Source organism: Corvus kubaryi, unplaced genomic scaffold (assembly GCF_017639235.1).
Source record: "Corvus kubaryi isolate FWS band 111438036 unplaced genomic scaffold, C.kubaryi_AGA036_p1.0 37394, whole genome shotgun sequence".
NCBI classification, from domain to species: domain Eukaryota; kingdom Metazoa; phylum Chordata; class Aves; order Passeriformes; family Corvidae; genus Corvus; species Corvus kubaryi.
Genome location: NW_024581133.1, coordinates 10,091,324 through 10,114,528, shown reverse-complemented (window position 1 = coordinate 10,114,528; position 23,205 = coordinate 10,091,324). Strand labels below are relative to the sequence as shown.

The 23,205-nt window shown below is 46.4% G+C and overlaps 2 protein-coding genes across 5 annotated transcripts in view; both read left to right on the top strand.

Moving 5' to 3' along the window:
- Nucleotides 1-2,730: 2,730 nt before the first annotated feature.
- Nucleotides 2,731-23,205, top strand: part of SNRPA1 (small nuclear ribonucleoprotein polypeptide A') — a 21,597-nt gene continuing 1,122 nt past the window's right edge. Inside the window, exons 1-9 of one of the 4 annotated variants that reach the window (XR_006017975.1) lie at nt 2,731-2,869; nt 4,202-4,349; nt 4,779-4,857; nt 5,209-5,255; nt 5,956-6,058; nt 6,569-6,648; nt 7,772-7,847; nt 8,227-8,320; nt 8,844-8,990. Coding sequence is in view for 3 of the 4 variants with exons in the window: in XM_042039619.1 (XP_041895553.1) it covers nt 2,746-2,869; nt 4,202-4,349; nt 4,779-4,857; nt 5,209-5,255; nt 5,956-6,058; nt 6,569-6,648; nt 7,772-7,847; nt 8,227-8,320; nt 8,844-8,902 (810 nt within the window). In the remaining variant the exon portion in view is untranslated. Of the gene's footprint in view, nt 2,870-3,233; nt 3,438-3,592; nt 3,651-4,201; nt 4,350-4,778; nt 4,858-5,208; nt 5,256-5,955; nt 6,059-6,568; nt 6,649-7,771; nt 7,848-8,226; nt 8,321-8,843; nt 9,036-23,205 lie in introns of those variants that run through there. The other 3 variants (XM_042039619.1, XM_042039621.1, XM_042039620.1) reach the window with 3 other exon arrangements.
- On the top strand, nt 9,227-15,167 carry SELENOS (selenoprotein S). The gene is made up of 6 exons (XM_042039622.1): nt 9,227-9,351; nt 9,476-9,610; nt 11,129-11,235; nt 12,066-12,155; nt 12,246-12,321; nt 14,334-15,167. Exons 1-6 carry the CDS (start codon nt 9,270-9,272, stop codon nt 14,411-14,413), a joined length of 570 nt encoding a protein of 189 aa, XP_041895556.1. The 5' UTR covers nt 9,227-9,269; the 3' UTR covers nt 14,414-15,167.

Here is a 23,205-nt window from a genome sequence, read left to right as displayed (position 1 = left end):
CAAATGAATCTGTGCTTTTTCCAAATTCATGCAGCCTTGACTGAAGGCAGTGCACGTCCTTACTTTGCTGGACAAAGCAGCTCCCCTGGCTGGACCTCCTGATCAGCCCAGAGCACCCGTGGGAGAAATGCTCAGGAACAGATGAGCTGCATCTGCAAAAACCTCACTATTGTCAAAAAGGTCTTTTATCTCCAGAAGAAACTCAGATCCTGAATACCTGCCCTGTGCCAGGCTGGGCTGGCATCTCTGGTGCACCCAGGGCCATCTGTCTGGGGTTCGGGGTTGTACTTGGGCATGACTGCGTGTATTCTCCAGTGTGGGGGATCCTGGATGAGCTGGCAGAAGGGCTTGCTCCCCTTTCCTGCTCATACAAGGAGCATCCTGAGCCCCCCCAGTTTCCCCACTGCAGTTCCCAGTAGCTGGGAACCACAGGGCCACTGTTCCCTGTTGGCTGTCTGGGAAGGAGAGGAGCTGCTGGTGTGGTTAGGGAATGGAGGGAGCTGTGGAGCCCTTTGTTTGTTGTGTTGGTTTTGCAATAACCATGGGCCAAGTGCCCAGGGTAGTGCCTGAGCTTTTTAAGTGGGGAAAAACAAAATAATGCAGTCCTCCCACAAGGGAAGATGCTGTCTCAGAGATGTGCTGCTGTGGGCTTCTCCATTTTGTTCGTCTTCACATTCATTAGATGATAAATGTGAATTAATCACATACTGAGATTTCTTCTCTTGCTACAGGATTTCCCTTCCAGTCTCAGGCCAAACCAGAGGTCAGAACTGGGGTGACACACTCCTGGCTTCTACCCCTTTGGTTGGAAAATACCAAACTTCATTTCTCCTGCTGTGTTAGTCAAAAAACAGGAGCTGTAGATCAGGAGTACTGTGCCAGCCTTCCAGTTCTCTGGATCACAGCAGCCTGCCTGTAAATACTGCTCCCTGGTATATTTAGATGTACTGAAATGCTACAAAAAAAGGAAAATGCTTACTCTTACATCTTGACATAACTTAAAATACACACTGGGAAAAGCAATGCAATTTAAGATGACCAGTCCCCAGCAGTCCCAGCTCTATTCTGCTTTCTGCTGCCTTCCAGACTGCCAGGGAGAGAAAAACAAATTCTGCACATTGAATTCATGCAACAACATCAGCTTCCAGCGTTTCCCTCAGAAATCATTCTTGTAAAGTAATAAAATTCAGATTATTTCTCCAAGCTGCTGCAATACTTGCTTGGAGCTATTAAAGTCTGACTCTGGTATGCTCAGAGGATCAAAGTGGCTGTGTCTTCAAGATAAATGCATATTTAGGCAATTTATTAAAGCTCATTTCTCTGTTGTCTCTTGGCACCAAAGCCAACTCTATAATAGCTCTTTTCTGGAAAATCTTAGCGCAGCCTGACTCCTTGTTTGCAGTTTGGCCGTGGGGTTGCAGCCACAACCATCTGCCATTGTGTAGTTGGCAGGTGGGGAACACAGATCTTAAAAATCATTGCTTTGCGTTTCCATTGCAAGGCAAGGGCTGTCGAGAGCTTGTGTGCAGCATCTGACACCCGGAATCCGTCTGCTCGCAATTACAATTCTATTGTGGCTGTAGAGCTGAGGCAAACAGATGTATTGTGCTAAGGGAGATGGGCCCACGTTTTATTTGGCCTTGTCAGAGGCAGGACCTGCTTTCCAGGAGGCTGAAAAGAGTCTCCTTTTAACAACTGCCTGAAATGACCTAAAGTCTCTGTTGTGCTTAACACTGCATGATGCCTGAGTCATGTACAACAGTGCTGCTAATTCTTGGGCTTTTTCTTATGACAGCTCCCTCTTGTTCTTGTTCCCTCCTATGTTATAAAACAAACGCAGCTGTTATAAAAACCTGACTCTGTGCTTTCCCATGCAGCTTTGGTGAGGGAGTTTTCACAGCAGGGAGCACAGGAGCTGCCTGGGCCCAGCTGACCCCTCACAGGGCCAGCTCTGATGTTGCAGTCCTGGGGACTGAGCCAGGCGTCACGCCCAGGGTGATGCCCTTAGAAGCTCCCAAAAGAAAAGCATGAGCCATCCCTGTGCAGTGCCAAGCGTGGCTGCAGTGTTTAGCCTATTATCACATCCTCTGGGTTCACAGAAATGTCATGGCTCACAATAAATATCCTTCCCTCGATAGCAGTGGAGACAGAATTCATCCTTCCTCATCTCACTCTGCGGGCCTTGAAGGCTGGAGAAGGATTTCCCCAGAAGACATGGCTTGGTAACATTCAGCAGGTTTTGGGGTTTGGGGGTGGTCAACTGTGTCCCTTTACGTGTTCCCCTCAGTCCGGTGGCCTTCAGTGTGGTTCACCCAACCGAGCCCTCCCTGGTGGTGCCAGGCAGTGCGCCAGCCTCAGACCCAGGGACCTGGGAGGGGAGTTCCTAGCCAGACACAGCAGCCAGAGCCACCTCAGCTCCCCCAGTGCTACTCCCATCTCCTCCTTGCTGCTCCCCAAACTCCTAAAGCTGGTTAGGGGGATGTAGTGACATTTGGAAACACGTTTTATTTCACAGATAAAGGGTGTGTGTCGTGCCACAGCCTGTGAGGTGTTCCCAGCCCATCACAGCACCTCTGAGACCAGGAATGCACATGGAAGTGACAGAGAAACTGCCCCAAATGCTGCAGGGGGAAGGTGCTTATGGGCAACACAATGTCCAGGAGCAAAGGCTGAGCTGCTGCTGGAGGAGGGAAAGCAGCAAGAGCTGTGGTTGTTGTGGAAGGTGCCCTGACTGTGGAGCAGGAGATGAGCAGCAAGTGCCTGAACACAGCACTGTCCAAAGGGAAGCACCAGTCATGGCGTGAAGTGTGGTCCCGGCCTGCTCTGCCCGGATTTCTGCAGATAAATCTGTACCTGGAAACACCAAAAGGTGGGAGGCAGCCTCTGGGGGCATCTGTGCTGCTTTAGGGCACTGCTGACGGCCAAGCCAAGTCCCTACGGAGCTTGTGATCCATGGCTCACCCAGCTGGCCCCGGCGAGGACGGGAATGCCCGGGATGGGGTGCTGGGGGGACTCTATCAACCCAGGACGATGGGAAAGCCGGGATGGGGTGTTGGGTGCTGTATCAGCCCGGGAAGAGGGGAATGCCCGGGATGGGGTGTTGGGTGCTGTATCAGCCCGGGAGGAGGGGAATGCCCGGGATGGGACGGGGCGGGGTGGTCCCAGCCGCTCGCTGTCTCGGTGCTCGGCTGCCCGGCCTGGGCATGCTCGGCGCTCGGCGCGGTGTCCTGCGGCGGTGCGGCGCGGCCTGGCGGGGCCTGGCGCGGCGTGGCGCGGTGTTGCGCGGTGTTGCGCGGTGTTGTGCGGCGTAGCGCGGTGTGTCGCCGTTTGTCGCGGTGTGTCGCGGTGTGTCGCGATGGTGAAGCTCACGGCGGAGCTGATCGAGCAGGCGGCACAGTACACCAATGCCATCCGCGACCGGGAGCTCGACCTGCGCGGTGCGCGGGCCCCGCGGGGCGAGGGGGGCTGTGCTGGGAAGGGGCGGGCGAGCGCAGAGGGCTGAGGCCTCTGTGTGTGGTGGGGCGTGGGGGCCTGTGATGAGGCCTGGGGGTCGTCAGTGATGGGGCCTGGGGGAGGACTGTGTTGGATCCTGGAGAGGAGGCCTGTGATGGCGCTTGGAGGGTCCGTGATGGATCTTGCGGTGGCCGGAGGTGCCGAATCAGAATGGGGAAAGCCGCGGGGAGGTTGTTGGAGGGGGTGCAGTGGCCGGGGGTTGGGGATTGGGGGTGGTTGAATAGGCTCCAGTGGCTGCGGAACGTGCAGGGGGATGTGAGGGCGTGAATTACAGCGTCGTAGAATGGTTTGGGTTGGAAAGGAATCTTAAGATCATCTCGTTCGAACTAACACGAAGGGGAAATACGGGGAAATGTGGGAGGAATGTGCTGTGGTGGAGGCGGGATGTGCCCGCAGCACGAGGGATGTCCCAGAAAGGTGGGTTTGGCTAGGAGGACACATACAAGCAGGGGCTTGGGGTTTTGCTGAGGGGGAGGAAGAAAGATTGGAAAAACCGCAGTGGGGTTGTTGGGTTTAAGGGGGAGAGTTTGGTCTGGGAGTGGTGTGGAGGAGAGTCGGGCCAGAGGTGTTTTGTCTGAGACTTACCAGCATCCTCAGTCCATCCAGATTTGCCCCCACTCACTCTGCTTTGCTTTGTTCTGCTCTGCTGTGGGCACTGTCTAATCCCTGCCTTGCATTCTCTCTCCAGGTTATAAAATCCCTGTTATTGAGAACTTGGGTGCCACTCTGGACCAGTTTGATGCAATTGATTTCTCTGACAATGAGATCCGCAAACTGGATGGATTCCCGCTGCTGCGGAGGCTGAAAACTCTCCTTATGAATAACAACAGGATTTGGTAAGGGGCAGAGGAAAATGCTCTTGGGAGAGGGGTGTGTGTCTTTCAGTGCTGGGTAGGTGCAGAGGTGTTTGTTTTAGGCAATAAAATCAGCAGTGAGTATTGTATGGGCCCTCTTTCAGTTTCCTTCCTCATTCAGTTTCTCAGCCAGGACAATGAGGTGCAGAGTTTGGGATTTGGCCAGAACTTTGGATTTCAATAATCAGCCCCATAAAGGCAAGAAAACAGGGATACCTGCAAGGCAATGGATTTAAATCTCATATTGCATCTAACATTCTTGCAGTGATTTTAGTCAGCTTTATTAGAAAAGTTTTTTGTGTCAGACTGGGTTGTTCACAGGGAGATCCTCTGTGTTACTGTGTTTCTCTGTATTTCCACCATTACTAATTCCTGCCCTAAATTAAACCTTCGTTTTTTGTTGGTCTTTAGTCGGATTGGTGAGAACTTGGAGCAGGCTCTGCCCAGCCTCACGGAGCTCATTCTTACCAACAACAACATTGCTGAACTGGTAAGTTGTGATGCAGGATAAAGCTAAACAAGCTTAAAATTTGTGGTTTTCATCTCTGTAATTAACCATTTTCCTTACAGTAGTACCATAGCCTTTTGGTAATAGTTGGTTCTTTTTCTTCAGAGTAATAACATAAAGTTTTGGCAGTAGTTAATGGTGTACATGCTTTAATGAACATTTGCATCATGCAGTGAAGCAGCAATCACAAAGCTTAGTGGTTTTCCTATTAAACTAATTACAGTAATTGTAATTAATTTCTAAAATAGATACAAGTTCAGGAACTTTGTTTTCAAATATTTGATTTTTTCACTAAATGAACTTAAAATTTCTTGCTGTGCTCCCTTTACCCAGGGTGAACTGGATCCGTTATCAACTATTAAATCATTGACTTACCTGAGGTATGTAACCCTAAAAAGAAAAGCTGCTCTTTCTGTGGTGTTTGACCTCTGCTGCTGGCCTGGCCCTTCGCTTTGCTCTGGAATGCTCTGCTTTTTATGAGCTGTGACAGATCCTTTATGTCTAAAAATTGAATTGATAAACAATGTTTCCACTACGCTTCATAAACATCAGGTATTTAATATCTGAGGCTTAACATCAGTGGCAGAGTGTTGGGGCAATGAGACGTAAACTAATACACAAGTGCTGAAGTGAACTTAACCTTTAAAAACCCAAAACCAAAAAGTTTAATCTGTTGATAAAAAGTAGTTTAAAATATGTGTAAACAAGGACTTTTCAATAATACTGCATTTGGTGTGAGGGACAGAAAGAAACGCTGTTTGTTGTGTGATTTTTCAGTTGATCTGTGTCCAGGTAGGAAAAGCGATGGTTCAGTTATTTTTTGTGGGATTATTGGGATTATTTTGAGGTTGTTTTTTATGTCATCCTTCAGTTAAATCTGCTTAATTGCTAAAGTGCAAGTTTTTAGTGTAGTTTCCATAATATCAAAGAACTGTCACTAGGCTTACTTCTTGGTGTTTGTTGTCTGTTACAGCAGAAAGTACATGAATGCATTTCAAGTATATTAATATATTTCAATACAAGTGTATTTTGAAACATTTTGTATTAAGAGCCTCTTTATAACCTTTATTTACTTCACAGTGTTCTAAGGAATCCTGTAACAAATAAGAAACATTACAGATTATATCTAATTCATAAAGTTCCCCAGGTCAGAGTGCTGGATTTTCAAAAAGTGAAGCTCAAAGTAAGTCTGCTTGCTTTTGATGTAGCTTTTTTTTTCTTTTTTCGTTCCTGAAAATTCATCACTAACAGTGATCTTGTTGCCATAGCTGTAAATTTTATTGGAACTCTGTAAGTGGCTCTACAACCTCTCATTGTTTTCTTTCATGGTTTCATTCTCTTAAGGATATAACCTGTTTAATTATGTTTAATTGAGTTTTACTGCCTTTGTGTAGTGTTACTCTTTTCTGTCCCTCTGGTGTTGGTAGGAGACAGACCTCTAGAGAAAGAAATAAGCAAACACCACAGCTCTCAGCTCTGGGTGGAGATGAGTGTGGGAAAAGCTCTTAATTTTAAGAGCACGAGGTTGATAAATCTTTGAGTGTTTGGGCAGTTCTACTTGTTCTTACATCTGGTCTCCGTGTACCAATTTCACTGATGAAGATGAGCCAAAGTGTCTTTCTTGGGCAAGACAGAAGCTTTGCAAACTGTGATGTTCTCAAATTAACTTTGTGTGTGTGTGGTATCGCTGTAGGAGCGACAGGAGGCAGAGAAAATGTTCAAGGGCAAACGGGGTGCACAGCTTGCAAAGGATATTGCCAGGAGAGCAAAAACGTAAGATAAAACAAATTTACACTGGCATCCTCCTTCAGAAACACCACTTTCTTTGTGTGCAGTATCAGGCAGAAAACTGAAATATCAGCTGCTGGCAGGATGCCTCAAAAGCTTTGGGAGCCAGAAGTGCCTTGTCCAAGCACCCCAAATTTTGGATGGTGGTGAATACATCTCAGAAATATTTCTGAAAGAGATAACTTGGTCAGGGTGGATGCATTGAAGTCAATAAGCTGGAAACCTAAAATTTTTTTTTGTTATTTAACTGCAGAGAGGTGGCCATTGTATAATTTGTTTGGTGATTTTTTTTTTCCTAGATGATTGGCAACTATTTTTTTCTGTTTTGCCAGGGAATATAAACTGAAATCTGCTGTAATTGGAAGATGAAATGCAGATGAAAATCTTTAGTTAAGCTATTACGTTCTATTAGTTTATTTAGTGTAATTCTTAACTGGTACATCATTTGTTTTGTTTAGTCTTTGATCACTATTTGGAAATAAGAAATCAGATCACGTATGGTAACAGCATTTCCAAATTCATAGTTAAATAGAAAAATGTCTTGAACTTACTTAAAGCTATAATAGATGGATTTGAGCTCTAGTTTGTGAGTGGAAAGGGACTCAGGTCTGTGACAGTTTTAGAATAAGCAGGTGATTTTCCTTAGCAGCAGCAGATACCGGGTTGGTTTTTTTTTTTTTTTTGACTGTTGAGATGAATTCCAGTTGAGTGTAGACTTTAATTTAGGCTGTTGTAATCTCATATTAGACAGATGGGAACAGAAACCCATTGTCAGTTACTCTTTATTTGTCCACCCTGCTTTTGTAATGGCAACAGATCAGCTGAGTGTTCAACAACATCCAAATGGAAGAGCTTTTGTCAACTGCCTGATTAATAAAGTTAAGTTCTGCCTCTGAGCAGATGAAAAGGTGGGGGGAAATGGGACAGTGAGGACAAGTTGCTGGTGTTTCTGAAGGAGGCAATTCTTCACTGTATCAGTTTGTTAACAAAGATAAGATACTACACTTGATGGAATTAAATGCTTTCAAACCTAGTTTGGAAGCATTTCAAGTTAAGAGGAGCAGCTGCTCTTCAAAAGGTGTAACAGGTCTTTATTTTTCCTTTGAAGCTTCAATCCAGGGGCTGGTCTGCCAACTGACAAAAAGAAAACTGGGCCCTCCCCAGGGGACGTGGAGGCAATTAAGGTAAGTATGTCAGGGGAAAAGTGGTGGAGAAAAGCTGTCATGGATCCAAATTGAACAAATGTTTCCTTTGTGCTGTTCAGACAAATAGATCAGTGTGTCCTGACTTTGGCTTAGGTTCTTTTTCTGTAATTTTTCTTCAGACCTACCTGTATTTTGAAAACTTAAGTGAAATGTTAACCTGAGCTTAGAGTTCTCCCAGGATTGTGTAATAAGGGGGGAAGTAATCATTTGTCATTTGTAGAATTTTCTAGAACTAGAATTTAGTAGAACTTTCATAGGTGTTTGGTGTCACGTAAGTGGAAGAAGTCTGGGTTTTGTGCTTATTCTAAGCAGACTGATAGAGGGTATGTGAGGATTCACTGAGTTCTCTGTTTCTCAGACTGCCATAGCAAACGCCACAACCTTGGCTGAGGTGGAGCGGCTGAAGGGTTTGCTGCAGGCTGGACAGATCCCCGGCAGAGAGCGGAAATCAGGTCACTCTCCACTTCTGTTACTCTTCTTTCCCAAACAGAATCCACCTCTCTCCCTTGCTTCCTGATGCTTTATGTGATCTCCGTAGAGAGTTATGTAGAAAAAGTGTGACTTTGTCATGTGTGGAACACATCCCTGGCTTTGTATGATCTGCCTGGCCTTGGGCGCAGCTCAGGGCTTTCACCTACACTCCCTCCAGAACAAGGTGCCAAACAAGGTGCTTTGCAGTATTGGATGACTCCAAACGTCATCCCAGTTATTTAAAGAAATGAGATGAATTACAGAGTCCCTCTGGACTGGTGCTGAGCATCAGTGCCTCGGGTGTGGGTACAGCAGCGAGTGTGGGAGCTCTGCAGAGATGAGTCTCAGCTGCAGGCTGGCCATAGCACCAGTTTTCTGTACATCGGGGTTACCTGGATTTTCCTTTCTGTAGAGTTTTATTATAATTACTACTCCTCTGCAGAGGGGTGGGAAAAGAAGAGTAACGTCAGCAGCAGCTGCCGTAAAACTGACGTGTCCTTTCAGGCCCATCGGAGGACGGCGAAGAAGAAATGGAAGAGGACACAGTGCCAAACGGATCGTAGCCGGGGCTCTGTCACGCTCCAGTCCTGCCCAGGAGCCCTTTCCTGTCCCGTGCCGTGCCGGTGTTCCCGGCGGGGCCCCGTGGCCCCCGTCCTCGTGCATTTCGTTGTTCAATAAACGAACGATCCCTTTTTCTCCCGGTGCTGCCGCGTCTCCTTCCCGGCCGGCAGCGGGGCGAGGGGCGGGACTGGAAGGGCTCGTTCTGCTCTGATTGGCTGCCTTGCGCCTGCCCCTCTTCTCTCATTGGCCGGCGCAGCCGCACGTCACCCCGGGCGCTCTGCCGGCGGCGGCGCGGTGCTTCCTGGCGGCGGCGGACGGGGCGGCGATTGGTGGAGCGGGGCGGGTCCGGACGTGAGGCCGCGGCGGGCGATGGAGATCGGGGGCGGCGGTCCCGCGGCGGGGCCTGGGCCGGCGCTGGGCCGGGGCGGCCTGGAGGCCCTGCAGCACACGGGTGAGGGGCCGGGGACGAGGGCGGGGGGCGGCGGGGCCGAGGCGCGGGGCCGGGGCCGCTCCCCTGCCCGGGTGGGCCCCTTGTCGTGCGGCCCGCGCTCACCTCCGGCCTGTCCCCGTCGCAGTGGGCTCGGTGCTGTCCAGCTATGGCTGGTACATCCTCCTGGCCGCCGTCGCCGTGTATGTCCTCGTGCAGAAGGTGTCCCGCGGCCTGGCGGCGCGGCCGAGCGGCCGGCCCGGAGCAGCTGAGGCGGCGGAGGGTGAGTACAGGAAGCCCCGCGCCCTCTCCAGAGCCGGTGCTCGTGTCCCTCCGGGTTCCCGCTGGCGCTCCGCGGGTCTGGCGGGATGGCTGAGAGCCGCTCGTGTCTGCAGAGGGGTTTGGAGTTGGTAACGGCCCAAAAGAGATCCGGTTCTGAGGGGTTTTAATGGAGAGTGATGCTCGGGATACCTGTTCAGCCCTCAGATCCTGAGACTGAAGAGATCACCGGGAAAGGCTGGACCGGGGGAAGTGTTTTTAAAAGGTTCTGAAGGAAGAGCTGCGTCCCAAAGGAACACGTTTGGGAATGAAGGAGCGGGACATCACAGAACAAGGGAATAGCTGCTCTTTGGTGGTGCCGGAGCTGAGGGATGGAGGCTAAAATCACTTGTGGTCAGTTACCAAATAACTTTTAGACTTATCAAAGAAAACCAAAACGCCCAAATCTAAATCCTGGGGGAAATACTTCTTTAAATAATCTCTTTTTTAAATTAATATTCATCATCTTCTTCCAGTTATTCCTTCCCGGTTCCTGCTCTGGCAGGACTGTGTACATTTGGGGTGTGACAGTCTGTGTTATCTTTGGGAGTGTGGCACAGGTTGTAAATTGCACACAGTCATGATCCTGCTGAAAAGCACAGGCTGTGCTCATGGATCTGCCAAATCCATGAGTGCTTGGCACTGATCCCTTGGGCACATTGGAATGACAGGATGTGGGGCCCCAGAAAAATCTTTTTTGCCTACCCTTATCCTTCTGCTGTTCTTTTGTGATGATAATTAAATGGCAATTTAATTGCCCAAACTGCTTGTAAAATGATGTTACTGAAAGTACTGACATTTCTTTTTCATATTCATCACTGGATGGTGGCAAACAAATACGGAGATGCTTCAGCTTCTGGAAGGAAACAGAGCAACATTTGCTTTTTTTTGTAGTATAATTTTTCTTTTGACCTTCAAAGGCTACTCATGAAGAGCAGTGGTGACTCAGTGTGGATTTTCTGAGACCTGCAGGTGTCTCTTGAGATGTGTGTCATGTTTGTAAGTGGTTTCTCTGCTGATGGAGGGTGTTAAATCCACTGCTGCACTGACACCAGCAGGACCCATTGCCAGAAGGAGTAGGAGTGAACGTGGGCTGCTTGCCTCATCCTTCTGCGTAAAAGCAGTGCTCTGGGTAAAAATGGTCCCTACGAAGCCTGGGTGGTATTTCTGAATTTATTTGTATCAAATAACTTCTTCTGAAATAGAAGGAAGTGTCCTTGAAGTGTGAGGTTTAAATTTTATGGTTAGTTACACTTGTGTCCTTATTAAAACCCTGTTAATTGCTCCAAAATATTAAAACATGATGAAGTTTAATTCAGCATATAAATTTCTATAAAAGATTAGCTGGAAACTGAACTTGAAATGTGATTTTCCGCAAAGCAGCTGTAGGGAGAGATGTGAGCCTTTCTTTATTACAGTTCTTTGAGGAGACCATCTAGAATTTACTTTGAGTAGCTTTGCAAACTCTTTCCCGATTTCCTAGAACCTGATGTGGTGGTAAGAAGGCAGGAAGCTTTGGCAGCAGCTCGCCTCAGGATGCAAGAGGAGTTGAACGCACAAGCAGAAAGATACAAAGAAAAGCAAAGACAGGTAACCAGAGAGCATTTCTTACTTTAACTCATACATTTGTCATCAAGCACTTTGCTGCTGTAAAAGAGAGCAGGAAATTGCAATTGTGTGCCAGGGTCACTGTGGGCCTGGTGTTCATTTTTTCACAGGTAAATCTGTACCTGCAGGAGCTTGGTTGTGTGTGCAGTGAATGGCTGGAGGGCTTTTGCTGGCATTTAAATTAACTGTACCAGTGCATATGTGTGTTTTCTGCTCTTAATGGCAAATAAAAGTGTTAAAAATGTAGCTTAGCATTGCTGCAATTTAAGGGCCTGAATTACAGCTTGAGATAACAAGGAATAGCAAATTGCTGTGAGGGGCAGTGCAGAAAATGGGTGTGATCAGCATAGCAGTAACACTGATCATCATCCCACCTCTGGTTTTGCTTTTGCAGTCAGACACTCAGACCTCAGTTTATAGCTGATGCCTCAAGTAATACTGGCAGTTAAAAACAAAGGAGAAGTCCTTTCTTCTGTATAACCCCACGTTGTACATTAAATTACTGTCATATGGAATATTCTTTACTTAGTACTTTTTATAGACTCAGGGTTTAAACTTGCCACTTGGTTCTGTTTTAATTTAAAAATGTTTTAAAGCATCAAGTGGCCAAAAGAAGCTGCAGACTCAGTCTGTACATCCTGAGGAGGGGAGGAGATGTGGATGTAGAAAAAGAAGAAAATTTTCTATAATCTCAGAGATACTGCATCAGATAAAGATAGTTTGATGAGTCTGCTGTAGCTGTTTCTGGGGATTTTGTTAGTTCTGAAATCTTAGTTTTAAGACCAAGTCTCTATCCTGGATTTGCTCTGTAGCTCGAAGAAGAGAAGCGAAGGCAGAAGATCGCAATGTGGGAGAGTATGCAAGAAGGAAAAAGCTACAAAGGAAACCTGAAACTGAATCAGGTAACAACCATGTTAATCAGGTCACAGTTGTGTTTGTGTGATTAAGGGAGCTGAAATTCATATTGAGTAACTTTTTGCTTTTCTGAACAGCAAGAAGTAGAACCTGGTGCCTCTGCCTCAACAGTCCCAAAATCCAAACCAAACAAAAAGCCTTTGAGAGGAGGTGGTGAGTATGGAATCCTTCAGACACACTGAGCTTGGAACAGGTTATTTATCCAGCTGTATCTGTAGTCTCTGTACATACTTTTTGTCTTTTTCAAGGAGGAAACAAAATGTTCCTTACAAACAAGCTCTTTATCTCTGATCAGCTGGTGTGCTCTGCCCTTTGTGCAAAAGCTGGCAGGAAGTTTTGGGAGTGCTTTTCCCTGGGAAAAAGAATGTGTCAGGTTTTTTGTGACTATGCTTTGGCATAATTTACTGAGATTTTTGTCACTCAAAATTACAGATTCTTACAATATTTCTGGGATCTGTCCCCTGTTATTGTATAAATTCAATAATTTAATATCTGATCTGCCTTTAAAGTACCTGTAGTACTAAATGCAGGAAGAGGGTATTTTGCTTTGTATTATGTAGATGAAGAAGATGAAAGACATCATTATGTAAAATGTGACCTTATTTATCATATATCACGATGCTGACCTATTGAATATATAAATCCTGTAGACGTATAAACTCTTATCAACTCTCACAAAGCACCAGAAGGTCTCACCATTAAACTCACTGTCACCTGCTGGAATCATCTTGATGCATGAAGTGCTTTCTATGGTCTCACATTGCTCATGTCAGGCTCACTGCTGCATATTAGCCCTGCAGCCAGTCTGCTGCTTCTCTTCTCAGTCCATCAGCCCTTGCCATACCTGGAAGTGCTAATTTGGTATATTTTAATGACAATTTTCTGTAGTGGAGTGGATCATCTAGACAGCCTCAATCATATGAGGCTGAAAGGGGGGTCCACTTAGGGTGCAGTGCTGAGTAAGTCACTTGATTAAATGTATGAAACCTGTGGATTCTTGATTAAACATATTAAACCTCAGTAACAGTGCAGTGCTGGAGTTCTGCTTTGAGTATTTTTCCTGACATTTGAAGGAATCAAGTGACTGATTCATCTTAGGTTGTTTAATACGAGGGCAGTGTGATGTCTGATGCTGTCAGGTACCTTTGAAAGCTCTGTCATAGGATATTGACCTCCCTGGGGGATGAGAAATGCAGGGGTCAGCTGTGCTGAGAACCAGGATCAGGGCAGCTGGGTTGGGACACCTTTCCAGCTGCTACCTGTCCTAGTTTAATCCTCAGCAAAGTCAGTCAGTTAAGTAACCAATTAGAGAATTAGAGGTCTTGGATCTTCTCATGAGGTACATCAGCATGAAGTGAAAGAACCATCTGTGCTGCTCAGCTGCTCAATTAAGCTAGAAAGCAAAACTTGGCTGGTATGAGAAAAACAAATTTCAAAGATGAAGGTGATGCTGGAAGTTTCAGTGTAACAGATTGCTTTGAGCCCTTCCCACTCCCCCCCCCAGTTAGCAGTACTGCTAGGATTAGGGTTCTTTGCTTTGTGCAGAACAAATTGAAGATGTTTGCCAAATTGTAACTTTCTGAGTGTGTTCTCCTGACATGAAGTTTCCCATGGTTACAGCATTAGGATGTTCAACTAAAGTGTATTTGCCTTAGTGCCTGTGCTTGCCTTTTGAAATGCTCTAAAAAAATACTTTGCAGTATTAATGAATGGATTTACCTTTTGACCTTCAGAGTATTCCTTGCAGGACTGGAATAAGGGATTATTTTAAGTCCCTGACTGTTAGGGCTCTTGGAGAACAGATACACTCTTACAGAGTTTACTGTAAGAGCTGCTGTTGCTGCTCTGTTGATCCTGCAGAGCAGCACTGCAGGTTTAGTGCAGACTTAGAATAATTAAATGGCAATTCATTTCAATTTCATTTAATCCAAATTGATCGAATTAAAACACAAGTGTTTTGCAATGGCTTTCACTGTTAGCACTAGAAAAAGAAACCTCTCAAGTCTGGATATTTTCTCTGCTTTCATTTTCCTTAAAATGCTGCCTGTGTAAAGTATGAACAAGGTGTAAATAATTGTGAGATCTATTTTTGGTGTTCCTTGTGCTTTGGTGAAGGGCTGTGGAGGATGAATATTAATACAGTGGATTTCTCCTCTGTGTTCTAGGCTATAACCCACTGTCTGGAGAAGGAGGTGGGACGTGCTCCTGGAGACCTGGCCGGCGAGGCCCATCAGCAGGTGGATGAGGCTAACCTCCCTAGTGTCCCCTGGCACTAGCAGGCTTGATCTTACCCCTTGTCTAACTGCCTGCAGCTGGCCTGTCACAGGGACTGCTTTGGGGCTGGTTTTGTGCACTTGTTAACTTAAAACAGTTTTTTGTTTGTTAGATTTACACTGTTTCCAAATTGCAACACATTGGCTGATCCTCCACCAGAAAAATATCTGATCCTGTTAAGAGAGGGTGAAGAGAGAAGCAATTTCAGTATAATCAGTTAATTTTCACTCCTCTCTAGAGAGGGACCATAGTCTCCAACCAAGGTGAATCACCTGGGATTGTGAGATCTGGGCTCTCTGGCAAATTTAGTTATCTGTGCTCACTTTACCTCTTTAAGATGAGAATATTTACCATCCTCAGATGTGTTACCAGATTGACTGTCTTTGGCTGGAAGGTAACTTAAAGAGGAAGGATATTATCATTGGCAGACACCTTGAATTTAGGCAGAGGGACTTCCAGAAAAAGCACTATGACAAATGCCACAGATTTGCACCAAAGGCCAGTTATTGCAGATGAGTCTCTGTGACAAGCCAGCTTGAATGATGTTTTCCTTATAAATGGTAAACAAACCAGTGAGGATTACTGATGCTAGACAGCAGACAGGGGGGTTCTTGCTATTCCTTTTCTTTTTTTCTTTTTTTTCTTTTTTTTTTCTTTTTAATTTCAACTGCTTTGTAAAAACAAGACACTATTAATATTAAATATAATTGCAAACAAATCATAAATTAGTATTTACAATTTTGTGGTTTTCTACAGCATCTTTTTATAGAAGTCATTTGTTCTAGTGCAATAAATGTGTATAAAGCAAGGTGGGAGATGAAGTGACCCTCCTCCTGCAGCTTGTGCAGCACCAAAGGTGAGGCTGGTGTGTGCTGAGAGCTCTGGCCAGAGAAAGTGTCACACTGGCAAATAAGGGGCTGCAAGGATAAGTGTGTGGTCTTCATCCTTCTGGTGTGTATCCAGCACTGAGGACAGAAAACAGAACTGATAATCATAACCAAACTTTTCAAGCATCCCTTCCCCTTGATTTTCTCTCTAAAATGCAACAGACAAAAAAATCCAGGTTGTCTTTGGAAAAGAGTGAAATAATTCCTGTCTGCATAGGACAAGTGTCCCTGTGTCCAGTTGCTGTTACTGAGCTGGTCTGTGGGCACTGGGGTAGGGAGCAGTGGTTCCTTAGAGCTTAGGGCTGCTTGAGCACTTGTTTCTGAATATTTACCCTTGGAATACTTGTGCTCATCAATAGATATGAGTGCCAACTTTGAATACACTGTTTATATGCATATAGATATTTCTCTTGACTAGAAATGCAACAGGAGCGTGTTACTAGTGAGTTTTAAAGTTGGTAATGAAATCGAAAGGCCAAGAATCTTTTGTTTTAGACACAACAAAGTGTTTGGTTAAGTGTGTGTAGAAGGTGAAGTGAAGCTGTTGATGTTCTTATGGAAATTAATTTTCATTCCCTGGCTTCTGTCCATTTTGGTATGTAAACTTAAATTTCCATTGTAACAGAGGCCAGTGTATGTAACTTCAGGTTTTAATCTTTACCAAGGAAAAAAAATAGCGGTGCGGATGGATATTTTCGAGATCTGAAGAGTCTTCCTCAGGAAAGAGGACAAAGTTGGAATGCCTTAGGGAACATCTTCCCCCTCATGTTGGGGAAACAGGCAACAGACTGAGGTGTTGTCTTCAGAAAAACAAGTGGGGGAGGCTGTTGTCTTAAAGAAGCAGAAATGCTTATGTTGATAAAATGGTCAGGGATGGGTTTATTTAATTCAGTAAAAACACTTGCAAAATAAATAAGCAGGTCTTAACTGAGCATATGCTAATCTTTCTCTGTGTCTCAAGAGTTGCTTCTGGCTAGGACTAGGGATATGGCTTTTTGCCTAATTCTAAGGTTTAGTAAGACGTATCCAGTGAAAACGAAATGATGTATGTATTTCTGGAAGCTTCAACCTTATTTCTCAATTTTTAATTTTTTTCTTTATTTTAATCATCAAGTGCATTAATTTTTCTTGGTCAGACACTTCTAAGCTATTGAACAGGTTGGGAGGATGAACCTCAGTTCATAAAACTTTTCTTTTGGCTCACAACCTGCACAAGATGGAAGGGTTTTTCCTCTGACTTCAAATGGAAAGCTCTCCCCTGACCACAAGCATTATGGAAAGGTGGTTGCTTGCTGCTTTATAGCTCAGGAGTGAAGCATGCAGAAAGCATTAGGTGAAAGTGAACTATTTAATGAATCCATTGTTCCTGGTTTGGTATGAATTCCCAAGAACTTGAATTATGAAAGATCATATTAAAAAGCCTTCAGGAGATTTTTTTTTCCCCCCACTAGAGCAGTTATGCAAGAAGCCTCTTGCTTTACTCATGCAGATGTTCTGGAAATACCTCTGTCTGGAAGAAGCTGGGTAATAAACTATTTAACTGCCGTAAAATGGTGTTTAACCACTGAAGAATAATCTGTTTTGGGTATTGAAAAATCCAAAAATCAAGCAAGTGTTCAGAGGAACAAAAAATTCCTGAAAATGTTAGTTGCTTGAGAAATGCAGCTAAGTGGTTTTTGTTGCTTTTAGATGATTTGTATGCTGGAGGAGCAGAGTTTTTTGTTTTCTTTAAATTGCAGATGAGATCTGTTTTGTCCATAGTTCTCTTAACTATTCATCAGGAGATACTGAGCACTGGAGTTAAAACTGAACAAAACAACCCATGTTGTCAGGCTCATAAAAATTATTTGGCTTTATTTATGCCTTTCAAAAACGTTGTGAAACGGGGGAAAGATTTTAAGAGCGATATTGCATAGTTGGGCGTTTTAAAAATTAGTTTCTTATGCTGGAAATTTTTAATAACAAACAGAAGAGGGAGTTAGGGGAGTGAGGGCAATGGGGAAATCTGTCAGCAGAGCTGTTCCCAGGTGTTCCAGAGTTATCTGTCTCAAAGATCAATGTGAATGAAAATTATAATTGCACCTGTATCTGCAAGGAACTGCTGTCCTTGCAAAATTTGAGTGCAGGTGTGAAATGCCAGTACGAAGAAATCTCATCTGCTGTGTTTTTTGCAGTTCTGTACTATTTTGACTCAAAACTCAAGGAGCTGGGCTGTTCTGCAGTGGCTCTGTGCTCAGACTCTGCTGATACTCAGCTCAGGTGTTTATATTGGTTTGTTTGGGGGTTTTTTTGGGGGGGCGGGGGGAGGGGTGTCTTATTCCCCTCCCTAGAAGATGACTTTGCATTCCAGAGCTCTGGGAAGGGGGATGGCATCCAGCCTGACAGTCTCCTGGACATTTTGCCAGCAGCGCTGTTGTTACTGGCTGCATTTAAACCCCTCTAATGCTGTTCTTTCTGCCTCCTGCCGAAACAGGCCGCTCCCTTCTTGAGCAGTTGGGTCCTTGCAAGCTTGACTGCACATCAGCACACATCTCCGCATCAGATCCACCTTCTGGAGGAATTTTTGCCAGCTTTTCAGGGATCATTTTAGCCATGGGAGGGGCTTGGCATGTTTCTGTCCCTGCTATAGCTGAACAGTGAAACTATGTAATTTCCAGCTATAAAATAAGCTGGTCTAGACTTGGATGGGCTGAAGCCTTGGGTTTTTCTCTTTTTTTTCCTCCCTCCTTTGTGGAATGAAAGCTTGGTTTTTGGAACAGCTCTGCAACTACAAAGGAAAAGCATACGGCTGCTGGCTGGGTGGTGTCCTGGCCTGGCTGCACCGTTGTAGCTGATTTTGTGAGAGCTTCCAGGCCAGCTGTTCCATGCCTGACACACACCCTGCCCATATTCCCAGCTCCAGAGCCAGCGACTTCAAAAACTTCTGTTGTTTTTTTATGAGAATCCGATGTCTTCAGTGGAATAGGTCCCCTCAGCTCAGCTTTGGTGGGGAAATACGCATTTTTTGCTGCAGGTTTCTGTGGCAAGGTGCTGGCAGGGAGGCAGGGGCTGTTCTTGTGTATTTATTGCTGTGATTTTGTTCTGAAGTGCACACCTGCTAAAAAGCACTTTCAGCACAGAGCAAGACTTCCCCTGGTAAATTTACAATTTCACTGCTCCCTCTGTGTCTATCATAGATTCTTTGTGTGTTACCAAGCTGAGCTTCCAAGCTGGTTCTGTGGGTAACAGTCATGGAAAGAGGCAGGGAAAAGAACCTAGAAAATTTTATTTAAAGAGAATGGAAGGGAAATGGATACTCTGAAATACCTGGCATTTAAATCTAGTTCTAGTACTCTGTATTAAAATGGGGAGTTACTGTTAGGTTGGCCTAAAAGATGCACTTTGGAAAAAAAAAAAGCCAAACCTGGGTTGTAAAGCTTTACTTTATCAAATACTGGAGGGGGCAACACTCTATGTGAATTCCATTTCCTGGGTCATGTGATTACCACTTTTTTAGCTGTTCTGCTTTTTAGGCTATGTCATATTGATGATTGCTTTTTAAATACACACTGTGGGCTTTTCTAGTGCTTTGTTGACTCAAGTCTGGCGGGGCCACGTTGAAAAAGCATCATTCCCCCCCGCGGTGCAAAGCTCGAGTGCTTTGTTACGCCCCGCAGTGCTGCTCCTGTCACCACGCCGGTGAGACCTGGAGGCTGAGCACGAACCTGAGGAGCAGGAGGGTTTTGCATGGCATTCCCACGTCTCCCGAGCCCTGAATGCGGCTCCCAGCCGGGAAGGCGAGGCCGCTGCACTACGGGGCCGGGCCGGGCGATGGCAATGTCGGGCTGGCTTTCGGAGCGAGCCAGCGGGGACAGTTCTCCTTCAGTCCCTCGAACGGGCACTTCTGAGTCATTCAGCTGAGGAAGGGTTGGGACTGGGCCGTGGCAAGACCAGAATAGGTTGGGGAGGGGAAAAAAAGTAGGTGCTGGAGCTGAGAAAGGAGTTTCTGCATCATTTGGGAAAATGCAACGGTGCTGGAAATACTGTGACAGAGACAAATGCTACTGGTTGCCCAGTGAGATTTTTTCCACCATGAGTCTGTTACATTGAATAAATGAAGTATGCCCATTTTCCAGTGCCTGGGCAGTTTTTAAAGTATAAGTTTGAGTACTGGAACATTCATAATTAAAAGTTTCTGGAGCATTTGCAAGTAGTTCACTTCTGTAACTATTATTTTAAAGGCTATTTGTTGTAGAAGATATGTCCTGCAAGTTTTGGAGGGGGCTCATTGGAGATCAAACTCAGTGGGAAAAAGAAGTGGTTATAATGCAAGATAGTCCTTCTTTCCTCTCCAGGGCAAAGTCTCCTATGTGGAAGAAACTTTTTTCATTTGGTATTCAGGTTCTTTATTCCACAAGGATGACATTTATTGTGTATGCACACACACACCGGCTCAGCTCAAGGACTTGGCTTTTTCATTGTTTAAAAATAGGATTACTGTTTTGTTAATCTGATTATGAATCTAAACCATGTGGGCCTGTCAAGTGGGCTCTCACCGGCTGGGCCGGGTGCTAATCTTGCTGGAGGGAGTGGGATGGGAGCGTGGAGATGAGCACACACAATGTGCATCCTCTGCAGATTTTGGAGAGCCCTTAGAATACTTCCTCCAGCTGTCCCACAAGGAATTGAAAACATACTGCATAAAAATGTGTTTATGCTTGTAGACTGTATTATAGAAGAAAAATATCACGTCTTTGAATATACAGTAACCATGATATATAGTGACAGCTATTGAGACCAAGAGCTGTATTAATGGGGAATGGCACTTAAATGTGATTATGCAGTATGACCTTTCCCTGCCATCCAGATTAAAAATACACTCTAGGTAGGTAACAGCATTATAATTCCACTGGAAGAACTAAGCCATGCTTTTCAAGCTTTCCCTAAATCTGCTTTTTTTCCTTTTTTTCCAGCAGCTGCTGCTCTATGCAAGAACGGGGGAGGGGGCAGAAGCATAAAAGGGGCATGTGCCTGCCTAGCACTTTGGATAAATGACATAAAGGGAGGCACTTGGATGTGCTGTGGGAGTTGTGTGAGCATTGCATCCATGTGCCACCCCCTCTTCACAGCTGGACATCTCAGCCTTACAGCCCAGGCTGTGATCTCATGTGGTGGCAGCAGTGTGAAGTCTGACCGTGCCTCCTCTCCAGGTCAAATGGCACCAGGCACCAGGAAAGCTCCCCTTCCTTCTCCTGCCCCTTCCCCAAGTGCTTTCTGCTCACCCCCTCCATAATTGCTCTGGAGGTGCAGCAAGGTGGGAACATACCCAGGAGAGCTCTGGGCTGAGGAGATCTAACAGGGGAATGTGCTGCTCTGCTTCATCATTTCCATGTGTGCTGAAGTCACATGGAGTTCTCAGTTCTGATGACTAACTTCTTTTCTTTGTGGGAAGAAGCCAACTGACAGCTCCTCAGCCCCAGCCCCAACCTTTCTCTTTTTTATTGCCTTTTAACCACGCTAGCTCTGCCTTTCCTGTAATTCATGGGCCACAGTGGCTTTCCCTTGAATCAGGAGATTTTTACAACTGATTTGGAGCAGGCAGAGAGTAATCCCATTCCTGCTCATGGACTTGCCACATGTGCCTCTCTTGGAAAGGAGTGGCTTTGGGTTTTTTTGTAGCTTGAATGTGTCTTGGTGTCCTGTTATTTCAGGACCTGATGATCAGGCTTGGGGGGAGAGGAGAGAAGCAGAGTTTAATGAAGAAGATTTTGGAAGTGCAGTAAAAGGTACATGTGTGCAGAGTGTCACAGGCTGAGGATAACCCCAGACTTCATGGAAAGGGATCAGTGCACCAGTAGTTAGAAATAATTGTGAAGCATTGCAAACCCTGGGAAGTAGAAAGAAATTACAGTGGTGGGTGAGGAGGGGATGGAAAGGACAGTCCAGCTGGCCTTTTCCAAGCAATGGTGCTCCTGCCCTTCCTGGCTTTACCTGCCTCATGTGTATTCCAGTTCAGACTGTTCTTCCTTTCTCTCTCTTTCACCATTTAGTTCTTCTGTTCACACAAACACATCTCACTCAATACATCTGTGTTTTGCCCATGGGCGACTGAAAGGAGGCCTCCTGCTCTTCTTTCTTGTTCACTGCTTGTATTTCTTATCTAGTTTCTATTTGTATTCAATTTTACTGTTGTTTAATACCATAAATTGTGGTGGCACCTTCCTTGTGTTATTTGTGCTCCTGACATCACGAGTTCATCTGTGCTGACCTCGGTACAAGGATTGCACCATCACAAGAGCAATAAACCCCCCACAAAAAGCATTTTTTCAAGACATACCATTGAGCTCATTAGATAAGCAGATTGTGTCATTACCTGCTCAGTCCCAGAAGTGAGACAGTTACTTGTGATCATAAAAAAATCTGTCATGGATGTCTCTCTTTGGCCTATTGCTGAAGAATATTGATGTGGTGCGACATCCTCTTTTGCAATGGTTCTTGCTCAAGAGGTTGCTGCTGTTACACCAAGACTTTCTTCTTCCCAGCTCATTGTGGATGACATCATGATATAAATAAAATTTAAAATGGAAAAGACTGGCAATTGGAAATGCTGAAGTGGGCAGGAAATGGAAGAAACCACAATGATAAGCAGGAGGTCAGTGGGTTGTACTTGATAAGTTTCTTCTGTTGAGACTGGAGGGTTTTCTTCCTGTGAAACGTGAGGGGATTGTGGCTGCAGCATTTGAAGCTGAAGCACTCTGTAGATGAAATGCACGTGGAGAGTCAGTGTGGACAAAGGAAAAAGAAATCTTCACCCAATACAGAAAAAGTCTTCACTCTGTTGAGCAGTCATTATAACCTGCAGATGGAAACAGACCGACCTATTTCTGGTTGGTTTAATTAACAAGGTGGGAAAAAACAGAGAGTGCCTGTGCCTTCGCTCCCTGGCACCACAGCTTGTGCTGCACAAATGCATCAGCATCAGGCAAACAGGGCTGGAAGGCTGCTCCTCGCTGCTTGGATCCCCTCGGTCTCTGTGTGTGCCATGGGGCAGAGCTGGAGCTTGGGCAGCAGGGACCCGACCTGGTGCCTATCCTGGATCTGTGTCCCAGTGTCTTCCCATCCTAGGGCTGGGATCCCAGATCTGGCCCCTGAGCCAGCGTTCTGCCCTGGGGTCTTGGGGCAGGGTGCTGGGATGCCTATCCTGGGGTTATGTCCAGGGTATCAGTCCCTATCCCCAGAGCTGAGCGTCCATATTCTCTTGGCCTCCTTCCCCTCTTGATTTGGGCAGCTGGGTTGAGGTTCTGGTGTTCCAGTTCCGAGGTCCCAGTGTGGGATGCTGGGCCAGGTTCCCTGTCCCCTTTGTGGGATGTTTGGTTAAGGTGCCGGTCCATGTCATAGAACCACCGACCGGTTTGGGTTGGAAGGGCCCTTAACACTCATCCCATTCCAACCCCTGCCATGGGCAGGGACACCTTCCCGCAGACCAGGCTGCTCCAAGCCCCGTCCAACCTGGCCTGGAACACTGCCAAAGATGGGGCGGGACGTCCCGCAGGGCCGCTCCAGGGTGGTGCTTCGGGATCTGGCTCCCGTCCCAGGGTCACATCCCGGCTCTCGGTGCCCCCTCCCCACGGCCGTGTCCCGGACCCCCGCGCGGGGCGGGGGCCGCACCGGGGGCTGCAGGACGGCGGCTCCGCGGCGGCCGGGCGGAGCCAGGGGCAGCGCGGCGGGGCCGCACACGGCGCCTGTGCCGAGGGGCAGGGCCGGGGAGGCGGGCGGCCCCCCGCTCCCCTCCCTCCGCTTCCCGTCCCTGCCCCTTCCCCCATGGCGGCGCTGGGCGCCTCGGCGCGGCTGGCGGCGGCGGCGGCGCTGCCGCGGAGCCGCCGTCCTGCAGCCCCCG